Genomic DNA, 12,554 nt, shown 5'->3' on the forward strand with positions numbered 1-12,554 from the left:
CTGTTCATCAATTGTCATTTCTGTTATTTTCGGAATATCTTATGTGCAGTGGTCTACTTTCTTAATTTGGCTGCAACAAAACAAATGCATTACATTTGTAATCAACATATATCTACTGTAATGATTCTTTTTATATGTTCTCATTCAGGCAGAGGAGCTGGGAAGATTTTTCAGAAATAACATATATCCAGGTTGTTCACATCCTTGCTGCCTATCATCTTGTGAAAGAAGTAAAACAGTAGAACTTTAACGATTTTTTTACTACAATCTTGTGCTTACCTTATCTCCATGGGAGATTGCTTTCTCAAGGGAAACTTGTGCTCCGAACTCCGGAGAAACTGACTTTGGAGCTACTTGGGTCCCACCCCCCTTAAACTTGAAAAGTGCCGTGTCGGGTTTCTCATCTTAAACATGGTGTCACTTAGGTCCTTGTACTTGTGTTAATTGTGTATTTTGTCAATGTGGCAAGAGGTTTGGATATAATTGCATGGCATATATAAGTGATGGATGTGACATCTTTTAGTCATTGGAGATTACACACGGCTTGTGATGGCCCAAAACTGACAGAAGGAACATGATAATTCCAATTTCGCTTTAGATCTTTACAGACTTATGAAAATCTCTATCACCTAATGTTAAAGTCCAGGGATTCCATATTTAGGGACCTTTAGTTTATGTAAACAGCTTTTAGAATCTCACATTTTCCCCCAATTTTGCATCTATTAGAAGTCTGTTCCCCTTCCAGTGTTGCTTGAACTCAAGGATTATATATAAGTTGCTTGTGATTTCACTTCAACTTCAAATTATCTTTTTTTTCTTGAACGCACAGGAGAGCTACACATCATTAAATTAAGAAAAGAAAAGAGTCCAAAATCGACCAAAGTACAAAGCCCAAAAGGCAGAACAAACATATCCATCAACTTCCAGTTGAACACAGTGCCCCAGCCTTCTCCTGCGCATGAAAAACAGCACGAAACAAGAGGAGGCAAACCGAAAAAGTGCCATCAGGCTCCACACACACATCTCCACTACTCACCCAGAAACTCCCTGGACCTAATAATGGCAGCACCTAGACCTAAGCCCTCAAGATGCTTGGCACCGGCTAAACCCCAGCAATCTAACTCTTCCAAGAAAACTCTTTTAATTCTGCCTAACTCTTCCAAGAAGGACTGACACTATTGAAAACCGCCTTATTACGATGAAGCCATAAACACCAAGCCCCCAAAGTTCACTAAATTGTGTTTCCCATAAGAAACTTGATCCGTTTCTTGCACATTTGACAATCTGCAGTTTTTATATTGAAGTAGATTCCCTGTACTTGAAGATGTTTTCTCCTGATCATCTGGTATGTCAATCAAATATAGGTGAAGGAACTGGTTTGCTTCGTCTGCATAGCACTTATAGACATGATTTAAAAATATACAGCTCGGACGAAGGTCGTGTACAGGTACATTTAGTCACATGTATGCTTTTTCCCCAATCTATAGCACCCTATGGATATGTTTTCCTTGGAACCTTGGTTGCTTGGCTATCACACTACACTTCTAGTTAGTTTTCACCTTTGATATTTTCCCACATGAATGGCCAAAGTACCACTATGAAATTACACTTACCTACTTTGTCGCTCTTTCATGAAATTACACTTAACCTACTTTGGCAAATTTGGAACACTAGGTTTAATTAGAAATTGCATGTGGTCTTAGGAATGACTACTTTTTGTCACAGAAAGCACAGCATTGATTCTTTCTTGGAAAGTCATCTCGTATAGGCTATACCGGTCAAAACACACATTATTCTTTTTTGTGCTTATATCACTGGAGTTGTGACTAATGGAAAAAATACAATCTTTCAAGTTGTCCCACATGAAAATTAATGAAGGCAATGATCTTACTTGCCTGCAAGATTTTATGTTGCATTTATGGACTAGGCATGGATGTTGGTTACAAACTTGAAATTACCATGATATCCCTGGTATTGTCTTGTAATGCATGAGAAAGTTTTGTTAAGATTTGCTCAATGTGGAAGGAAGAGGGAAAATAAGGGCAACTATCAGTTAAAACAACATCCCTTATTTGAAGAAGACCCGAGAAACCCTTCCCCTCCTCCAACCCACCCACTGCTCAGTCTATGATTCTGCAGTTCATGCATATGTCTAACTGCAATATTTTCTTGGCAATCAACTGATATTCGTAATTTACATGTTCATGGTGTACTTTTCAGATGTCTGCAGCAGCATTTGCAAAAGGCCTTCTTGATTTGGAAGGGCAGTTGACTCCGATACTGGTAGGTTGCTTATGATCTAGAAGAGCAAATATTTGGAAGGGCAGTTCACACATCTTTTTTTTTAAAAAAACACACACACACACTCACTTTATACTTCTTCAGGTATCTTTAGTAAGTAAAGACTCATCTATGCTAGATGGACTAGAAGATGCAAGCACCGAGATGGATGAAGCTAAGGTTTGCTTTTATAATTTGATAAGCGTGCTATTTTTTTAAAGTTGCGAAAGGGCCTCTAGGTGCACTCAGGTCCTGGGTTTGACTCGCCGTGGGAGCGAATTTTGTACTGTGGTTAAAAAAATTTCCTCGCATGTCCCACGTCAAAGCATGAGTCTAAATTACAAAATTAACAGGGCCTAAGATTAATTTGATAATGCAGCATAAAACGTGAAACCCAGATCTACTGGCATATAATATCCATGACGTTAAACAAAATAGATCTGTACTAACTCAAAAATATTAACGCACAAAAATAAAACCAACAACAGATATTTTTTTCTCGAACACACATGAGAGTTGCGTATCATTTCGTAAATAGAAGAGAAGACAGGACAACAACCCACACACTCTAACGCACGCCACCACAAAAGTCACCCACAAACAGCCCCACACTACACACACAGGCAAAACCCTCACACACACCCACACTCAGTGCCCTGCTGGAGCGAGAGCCGACAACATGGAAAGGCCCTTGGCCCTAGTCATACACCAAAGGATGAGGTCGGTCTCGGCCAAACCTAACACGCTAGACAAATTAGGAGAGATCCCCTTGAAGACGCAGTCGTTGCGGTGTCTCCAAATAGCCCAAGCTCCAAGGATCACCAGCGAATTGAAACCAATCTTGCGAGGACCATCAACTAGATTGACAGAGCTGCTCCACCATTCATCCAGGCTGTCCTCAGAAGGGCTTGGACAGAGGGCAGCCAAGCCCAACCACAGCAAAAGGTGGAACCAAAACTGTCTCGTAAAAACACATGAGACCAAAATATGGTTAATGTTTTTGTCCTCCTGGTCACAAAGCGGGCAAGCTGTAGGATGAGGGAGTCCCCTTCTCAGACGATCAGCAGTCCAACAACGACCTTGCAAAACCAGCCACATGAAGAATTTGCGCTTGGCTGGCGCCCAGGACTTGCACACCCTCTCAAAGGGCCTAAAAATAGTGGAGCCACAGAAGGTAATATCATAAGCCGACTTTGCAGAATATTGCCTTGAGATGGAGAAACGCCAAAAGAATTTGTCAGATGTTCCAGGACGCAGGATCACACCGGAGATGGCATCACAAAGCTGTAGGACCTCAGAAATAATCTCTTGAGAAACTAATAGGGTGTTTGGTTTGAGGAATGAGCTAGTCCATCATCTTCTCACTCCTCACTAATTTTGTTTGGTTTATGGAATGGAATGAGTTGATCCATCACCACCTCATTCCTCATAGTTAGTTAGTTAGTACTAATATGAGGAATGAGGTCATCCCACCAAATTTGAGGAATGAACACATGATGCATCACCTCAATTTGGATGTAGTGATTCCTTAAACCAAACACCCCCTAAACCTCTCAAGTCTCTAACCCAACTCATTCCTTCCATAGCTTCCGCCACTGTTCTTCTATTCACCAAAATGGTAGGGACAGCAGCAAAAATGTGAGGCACTAAGTCAGCTATGCATCGCCCCAGAAGCCATCTGTCTTTCCAAAACAAAATAGTGTGACCATCACCTAAGGTTGAATCCATGGCGTGATTAAATAGAGCCTGAACCATAACATTTGATTTAAAGGGCAGATCAGCACAAGGCTTGCTTGGGTCAGTCTTAGCAAGCCAAAGCCACCTAACCCTCAAAGCCCAATTCAGACAATGAATATCAGAGATGCCGAGGCCACCTAGCTCCTTAGGCCTAGTAACTTTGCGCCAAGCAACTAAACAGTGGCCTCCATTGGCTTCTGTACGACCTCTCCAAAGAAAACTTCGCCTAATCTTATTAATGGCTTTGAAAGCCCATTAAGGCAAGTCAAGCACCATTGCGTGATAGATAACTGTTGCCGTGAGCACAAACTGGACTGTAGTGGCTCGCCTAGCCCTCGTCATTAGATCGGCCTTCCAGCCAGGCAAGAGGTCAGCTAGCAGATCTATGAGGGGCTGAAGTTGATTCTTTGACAGTTTTTTAATAGAGAGTGGTAAGCCCAAGTATTTGATAGGAAACTCTTCAATCTCACAAGGGAAATAGTCCATTACTTCTTGGACTTCCAGTTGAGTGCATTGGATGGGGGCCACAGTGCTTTTCTGCACGTTAGCTTTCAGCCCTATAGCCTCACCAAATAAGTCCAAAATCCGAATAACCATGTTCAGTTCTGCAGCAACTGGTCTTAAAAATAGCACCATGTCATCAGCATACAGAGAAATATGATGCTGGACAGACCTCGAAGAGGGGCTGGAGAAGTCCTTCAAGAGCAGCAGCTGACACCAAGTGATTAAGGATGTCCATCACTAATATAAACAGCAAGGGGGGACAAGGGATCTCCTTGCCTCAGCCCCCTCTTATGAGCAATAAAATCTCCTGGAATCCCATTAAGGAGGATTTGGGTAGAGGATGTCATGAGGAGCCCACTGACAATATCTCTCCAAACAGGACCAAAGCAGCCCTTGCAACACTTCTAAAAGGAAGGGCCAGGAGACAGAGTCGAAGGCCTTTCAAATATCTAGCTTGATTAAAATTCTAGACTGCTTTTGGGCATGAAGAAACCTTGCAGTTTGCTGAACCAACATAAAATTGTCTTGTATAGAGCAAACTTTAATAAACACACTTTGGTTCTTGGAAACAATCTCATCCATGTGGTTTCTCAAGCGATTAGCCAGAACCTTAGTGAGAAGCTTTGCGAAGCTATGTATCAGGCTGATAGGCCTGAAATCCTTGGCCATAATAGAGTCCTGCTTTGGCAAAAGCGTAATATAGGCTGCATTGAGGAAGCGAAAATTCATAAAATCCCTCCCTCCAGACTGCATCAAAGGCCAGCATGACATCGTCCTTGATAATGGTCCAGCAAGATTTATAGAAATGACTGGTGAACCCATCAGGTCCAGGGGGCCTTATCAGAAGGAAAAAGCTTAATAGTGTTCCATACTTCCTCAACTGAAAACTGGGTCTCAAGCTTAGAGAGGTCATGCTGTTGAATACCCAGAGCATCAAGATTAATGGACTTACCACGGGGCTGCGACGTGCCAATAAGATTAGTGTAGAAGTCCAGGAGGGCTTCAGCCTTATAATCGTGACTGGTCACCACATTCTACCCAACTTTCAGTTTTGGAATGTAGTTTTTTCTCTTACGGTATCCGGACCAAGAGTGAAATAGTTCCGTATTAGCATCACCCCTTCGAAGCCAAGACACCCGAGATCTGGTTTTTGCCACCGATCTGATTAAGGAACTAAGAAACAAGGAATGTTTCTTTAGGGTCCCCAGAAACCAGTCCTCCAGGGTAGTATGCCTGTAATCTCTAGCAATTTCGAGCCACAGCACCAGCTCCCTTGCCAATTCTAGCTGCGATTTAAAATTTCCCACCATCCTGTCACTCCAACATTGAAGGCCCTTGGCCGTGGCTGCTTGTGGACAGAATTCCAAGCAGCAGACACGACGTCCTGAAACCCATCAAATCTAGGCCAAAAATGCTCAAAATGAAACCGTCATCGCAATAAATAGAAAATGTAGATCTACTTACAGTGTTTTCAACGAGTGACGAGGAGGAACACGAGCAGAAGTGCGAGACACTTCCTAGAAACCTGATTCGCCGACACCCGTGCAGGTCGTCGAATTGCCGGCGTCGCTTCGGAGACACTATTCTCCCTTGATCTGTTGCACGACAGACGAATGGACGGCAACGAGTGACGAGGAGGAACACGAGCGGACGTGCGAGACACACTTCTAAAAAACTAATTCGTCGGCACCCGTGCAGGTCGTCAAATTACCGGCGTCGGTTCGGAGACACTGTTCTCCCTTGATCTGCTGCACGGTAGACGAAGGGACGACAGGGCAGAGAAGCGGCGATGCAGAGAATTGAGAATGAAGACGAGTCAGTTGCTTTTTTTCCTGTACGCCCTCCGACTGAGGGACGTCTCCCCTTTGTAGAGGGTCGCCGCAACTTGATGGATTCGATCTGCTAAATTCTAGCAACCGCCCCCTGGAATCTCTCTACGTGCAACCTCATGGAGTTCACGCTGTGCGCGCCCAATTACTTCCGGTTGACGTGATAGTCTAGTTGTGGTACTCGATAACCAAATAAATAAAAAGCAAAAAATAAAATGTTGTTTAGAACACGTCACGATCACGCATCGTCATAAGTCACAAGTCGCGCGTAAATTTCGCGAAAAAACGAGACACGCAAGGGAGCGAACGTGTGTGGTCAGTTCATAGCAGATTCTATAGCCATTCCATTCGTGTGTCACATGTGAAGAGTAGTGCACACCCTCACATATAAATTGATTATCTCCTACCTGGATAAGCAATATGGGACTAAATCCCCTCATGCCTTCCCTCACACCACCTTGCCTTATTTGAATTGGGCCACCCACAAGTGGGCCAAATTCCAACACTCACATGGGCTACGATGCCGTTGTATATGGGTGGGGCAGGAGTTCAGGGGTTTTCTCAATCTGTGTGAGAAGGTCTTCTTTTTAATACAATGTTTGGGGGCTGTCTCTTACCCCTGTAGGTCGAGTTTTTTTAAAAAAGTTTACAAAATTTAAACAAAAAACTTGATTTTTTTCATAAAGAAAAATCGGTATATGTCCTTTGATGTAGTTTTGATTTTTCCCTCGAGATGACAATGTATGCTAGATATGTAACTTGTATAAACCGTTACGACACCATGATCATGAGATCAGATTGACTCATACACATGCTGAATCTAGCTGCTACCTATTCCTTAACTCTTATCACCCTAGAGCTTTTCAGAACTATTTCAGACTCTGGACTTTTTATGAGAAAGCCAGTTTACTATTAAAATTTGTTAGTGAACATCCTAAGTTTTACTTAGTGCTCAGGTTGTCCCATGCTTTGCTTGTCTCATCACATGTGTCCATATTTTTAAAATCACTTGGCACTTGTTGGGTGGTGGGATTGTTACAGTCCATATATTATATATCTGTCTCTCCCCTAGGTGGAGAACTGCAGATTCGGTCCTGGTGGGAACACACTGTTTGGTAGGGTCAGGGTGCCTCATAGTGTCTATGGTCATTTAAATAATCTAGGTGGAAGATAGGAGCTAGACTGGATGGTGGTACCTTTGCAGCCTTTTTTTGAAACATTGCATGTATGATGTATCATTTTTAATGTTTTTTTCATCACCAATTATTACTAGAGGTTAAATAAACTAATCTTTCAGGCTAGATTGCATGAGATTATTATTTCAAGTGAGAAAGCAAAGAACACAGAAGGGCCAGTGGAATTTCCATGGATGGTTGATGGTGCAGGATTGCCTGCAAATGCTTCCCAGCTCCTGCCTAAGATGGTAAAGTACTTTTATATAAGAGAGATCCACATACTTGCACATTTCCTACAGAATTAGCAACAGCTGGTATCTGTGCAGCAACAACAACAACAAAGCCTTTTAGTTCCAAGCACATTGGGTAGGCTAGAGTTAAAACCCAACCGAAACCACACGGCAAGGTTGCAGCACATGGATAGCAATTTTCCATGCACTCCTATTCAAGGATAAATCTTTGGATATATTCCATCCTTTGTAGTCTCATTTTACTGTCTCTTCATATGTCAACTTTGGTTTTTCCCTGCCTTTCTTTTCACTGCTATCGTGCCTCATGCCTCTGGATGTCTCCATTGGACATGTTGAAACCATCTCTAATTGTTGATTTGTTATATTCTGATGAAATTTCACATTTTCTCTCTTGTTTGAATGGTTACATTTATCATGATAGTGCCATGCTGAAAATTCTCAACACTTTATCCATGTGAATATCGGTGTCTTGCTGATATCTTAAATCAAAACAAGTGCAGGGACAAATTTAAGATTTGGTACAAATTGTTGTATTTTGTAGCTACATAATGTTGTACTCATGGATGTTAGAGTGGGCGCACTAACTAATTCAACCCAAAACATAAGTTGTTAGGATAAGGTAGGCAATCTACTTATACGCTTCAACACTCCCACTCACGTGCAACTAGAGAAAAAGACGCAAACGTGGGAATAAAGGGGCAGAGGCACAAATAAAGCCTCTGCCATGGTTCTAACTACCTCTGACTCTGATACCATGTTAAGTGGACGCACTAGCCAGTTCAACCTAAAAGCTTAAGTTGTTAGGAGAAGGTAGGAAATCACTTAACACTTCAACAATAGATAATGACTATGGTTTTTTTCCCCTTGTTACACTATAACCAGGCCAAGTTGACGAAAGAAGTGACTTCACAAGTAAAGCTGCTTGCTGAAGGTGAAGATGAAAGACTTGCGTTGACGAGCACATTTTCAAAATATGACCAGGCAAAAGCTCTTGGAAAGACAACTATTGATGTGGCTCGTATTGCTGCCGGGTTGCCATGTGGTAGTGAAAGCTTCCTCTTGATGTTTGCCAGATGGAGAAAACTTGAGAGGGATTTATACAATGAAAGAAAGGAGTAAAGTGTTTAACCTCTGGATGTTTAGAAATCAATATAGTGTTTTATTCTACTTTTGTTAAAGTCACTCATGATGCTTTATTTCATAATGCAGCCGTTTTGACATTACACAGATCCCAGATGTATATGATTCCTGCAAGTGAGTGATCTTCAAACAGTGCATGGTTTAGAAATGTGGAAAAAAAACTAATTGGTTTCCCTTGTGCATTCTTGTTGGATCTCTTTTGAATGGGTGTCTAAATGTGTAATACACCATTAAAATATTAAAATTTTAAATTTAAAATATAGAAAAGAGGTGTACAAATCTGAATAATGTAAAATATGATGTGTTATCTTTCATCGTTGTTGATGATGTCTTTCTTAAAAAATATGAACATTTACATAATTATAGTAATACAATTCTGTTGGCATATAACTCCTAAACTAATGGAGTAAATTGCAGGTATGACCTTTTGCATAATGCTCATCTCAATCTTAAGGGTTTGGAAGAGCTATTCAAAGTTGCTCAAGTAAGCAACCTTACATTTGTTTTCTTCTATAAGCTGCTGCTTGGTTATACACTAGAGCTAATAGCATATCTGATCCGGAAAGGCTAATAGCATCTGTAATTGTGAAGTAACAGCCAAGTTACTGTCATCTTTGAGTCATCGTTATGTTGACTAATCATGCACTTTAAAAGATGCACCAGTTGATGAACATGTAATGGTATGGAACTTAAGTACGGGGCCATATTGTCTTGGTACAAATGACTGAGTAGATATAACATTGAATTTTTGGTAAAATAACCATTTTCATAGACTTTTATGTGCCACAAAAGTGAATTATATTCCTAACTTCCGTTGTGTTAAACGTTAAATATAATAAATAACATAAGAGTGCCATTAGATGAGAAAAACAAATTTGAGCTAATGTGTTATAGATTCCATGTTCTCTTGGACCTTTCTTTGTAGTGTTTCTTTAATTATTTGTTATCTGACACACCGATATTCTTCTAGATACTCGCTGATGGTGTTATTCCAAATGAGTATGGGATCAACCCAAAGCAAAAACTGAAAATCGGCTCAAAGGTTTGTTCGTAGGTTGTCATAAGCAATTTTATGCATGTTGTGCCATCATGAGACTCATGTTCAGCCAATTATTACATGGCCACTTGTAATTCTTGACGCTTATGGAAATTTGTAGTCTTTTGCTTGGATATATTTATCTGCGAAACTACATGTTAGTGATAATTGGTTTGCTTGATAGCTCTTTTACAGCTTTGAATAAAACTAGCCCGCCAAAGTGCAATGAATTTTTTTTTCTCGAAAGCGCAAGAGAACTGCGCGAAAATATATTAAGAAGGAGAAAAACGTGCAATGGAATTGCCATTAAGGTGCCTCTTGATTGAGGGAAGGAGGGGGTATCATGCTCTTTAGATATGGTTGTGAAGTGTCTATTTATCCTTCCTATTTGATCTTCAATTTTTTGCCAGTTCTCATATCCTCCTATCATAACTTTTTGTTCCATCACATGTCTAAGCATGGTGATTTGATTGATGTAGTGTTTGCCAAAAAAAACTCATCCATGAACTTGCAGCTTTTTAACCTTGGTTAGTTCCCGAGAGACATTACTGATCTGAGCTGTGTTGTTATTTGTCTATGTTGTACAAGAACTATCATTAACTCTGGTACAAGCAATGTCATATGGTCTCTGTTAATCAATTAACCTTGTGGGAGGCAATTTGAAAAGTTTTCTCATAGTTCCTGTTTATCTTAATGTGTATATCTTAACCATGCTCATATCCTTTTTTATATATAATATATCGACTAGATAGCGCGCCGTTTATTGGGAAAAATCCTAATCGATCTACGCAACACTCGTGAAGAAGCTATCAGTGTTGCCGAACCAAAATTTATTGAAGACGAAGCTCTATTCCTACCAACAAAAGAAGCAGAGCACCAGCAGAAGGTTCATGTTAGAAATGAGGATGGAAGAAGATCTAGCTCTACGAGTGAGAAGTCATTGGACCAAGAAGATGAAGATGATAGAGAAACTAAATACCGATTAGATCCCAAGTGAGTCCTTGTTCTGATATCTATTAATCCAATTTTTATTTGCTAATTTACATGTAACATTTATGTTGCTACAATACTTTGGTGCAGGTATGCCAATGTAAGGACACCTGAGCGCCATGTCCGCACTAGGCTTTACTTCACATCGGTATGCTCAAGCACTTCTCTATTGTCGTCACCCTTTCGGAAATATTTTTTAAGGGGGAATACAGTAGGGGGTCCCTTTTGGAATTATTAGTGACAACGTACATTTTCTGCACCAGGAATCTCATATACACTCATTGATGAATGTCCTTCGTTACTGCAATTTGGACGAAAGTCTACAAGGAGAGGAAAGCCTTGTCTGCCAGAGTGCTTTGGACCGTCTACATAGAACTAGGGAGCTTGATTACATGAGTAATATTGTGCTTAGAATGTTTGAAAACATAGAGGTATGGATCTTTTCATCATCTTTGTCTGGTCTCTGAACAGATAATTCACCTTTCTGGTATAGTGGTCGTATATATATATTTCCATCTCGTGCGGTACAAGTAATTTTGAAAGGTTTTGAGCTTGAAGTCCATTTTGCAGTAGACTAAAAGTCGGCTCCCTTTCTTGAGGAAGCTAACTTCTATACTCAAGTGTCATATTTTCAGTAGTGAATCAAGCTAACTCCTTGTACCAAATACATTTAAGGGGACCATCTGTTTTTCATGGTTACAGTTGAAACGTAGTTGATGACAAACAGTCAGTTTACAAGTATCTGTTGCCCAATCGTATCGATCTGCTTACCAAATTCTCATGTTTGCAGGTTCCTTTGGAAGATGAGAAGAGGTTCAGGATTGAAATGACGTTCAGTCGTGGCGCCGATCTCAGTCCCCTAGAGGTGATGCTTGTTGGACATAAAATCAGCTGAGCTTGCTCCCAAGTAGAGTTGCCTGAGTTTTTACTAACTGAATGTGTTGGTTGGGTCCAGGACAAAACCAGTGAAAGTTCTTCCTTGCTCCAGGAGCACACCTTGCCCATAATGGGGCCCGAGAGACTGCAGGAAGTTGGGTCCTGCCTGACCATGGACAAGTTCGAGAAAATGGTGCGGCCATTCGCCATGCCGCCGGAGGACTTCCCTCCTGCCGCTCCGCCACAAGCCTTGGGCTACTTCTCCAAAGGGGCAGGGGTGCTTGAAAGGTTGGCTAGCCTCTGGCCTTTCCACAAGAGCGCTAACGGGAAGTAGCTGGAAGCTAACAAATCCCTGAAACCAGTTCATGTGGTTATTCTTGTTCTGTAACACTTTCTGCACGCCAGCCCAATTTTGACGATCTGAATCATAGTGAAAATTTTGCTGGTTCTTTTTCATGAGCGCGAGACATAATTGTGCTATCATGTTGCTTGCATGGATCTGAGATTTAAGGGTGCGTTTGGTTGCTGGATAGCCAAAACAGGAATGTCCCCTGGTATCCTCTCTTGTCCCTCCAATTTTAAGGAACAACTGGGGACAATACTAGAATAATTCTGTCTCAATCCTTGATCCTGAACTAAACAAACTTATTTAAGTGATCATCCCATCATGTCATGTCCTGTTATTACAACTAAACACGCCCTAAGAGTTTACAAAACGGTGTCGTGTGCTACTGAA

The 12,554-nt window shown here is 41.2% G+C and overlaps 1 protein-coding gene across 5 annotated transcripts in view; it reads left to right on the forward strand.

The window, feature by feature from the left end:
• Positions 1-12,298, forward strand: part of LOC103645542 (inositol hexakisphosphate and diphosphoinositol-pentakisphosphate kinase VIP2) — a 40,664-nt gene extending 28,366 nt beyond the window's left edge. For all 5 annotated transcript variants that reach the window (XM_020546872.2, XM_020546871.2, XM_035964357.1 and 2 more), the window contains 14 exons: positions 149-191; positions 1,365-1,447; positions 2,221-2,283; positions 2,386-2,460; positions 7,648-7,773; positions 8,659-8,891; positions 8,986-9,030; positions 9,334-9,400; positions 9,887-9,958; positions 10,701-10,945; positions 11,033-11,090; positions 11,206-11,373; positions 11,733-11,807; positions 11,898-12,298. In XM_020546872.2, coding sequence (XP_020402461.1) covers positions 149-191; positions 1,365-1,447; positions 2,221-2,283; positions 2,386-2,460; positions 7,648-7,773; positions 8,659-8,891; positions 8,986-9,030; positions 9,334-9,400; positions 9,887-9,958; positions 10,701-10,945; positions 11,033-11,090; positions 11,206-11,373; positions 11,733-11,807; positions 11,898-12,152 — 1,608 coding nt within the window. In that variant the 3' untranslated portion in view covers positions 12,153-12,298. The remainder of the gene's footprint in view (positions 1-148; positions 192-1,364; positions 1,448-2,220; positions 2,284-2,385; positions 2,461-7,647; positions 7,774-8,658; positions 8,892-8,985; positions 9,031-9,333; positions 9,401-9,886; positions 9,959-10,700; positions 10,946-11,032; positions 11,091-11,205; positions 11,374-11,732; positions 11,808-11,897) is intronic.
• Positions 12,299-12,554: the final 256 nt, after the last annotated feature.

The sequence above is a fragment of the Zea mays genome, chromosome 1, assembly GCF_902167145.1.
Source record: "Zea mays cultivar B73 chromosome 1, Zm-B73-REFERENCE-NAM-5.0, whole genome shotgun sequence".
In the NCBI taxonomy this organism is placed as follows: domain Eukaryota; kingdom Viridiplantae; phylum Streptophyta; class Magnoliopsida; order Poales; family Poaceae; genus Zea; species Zea mays.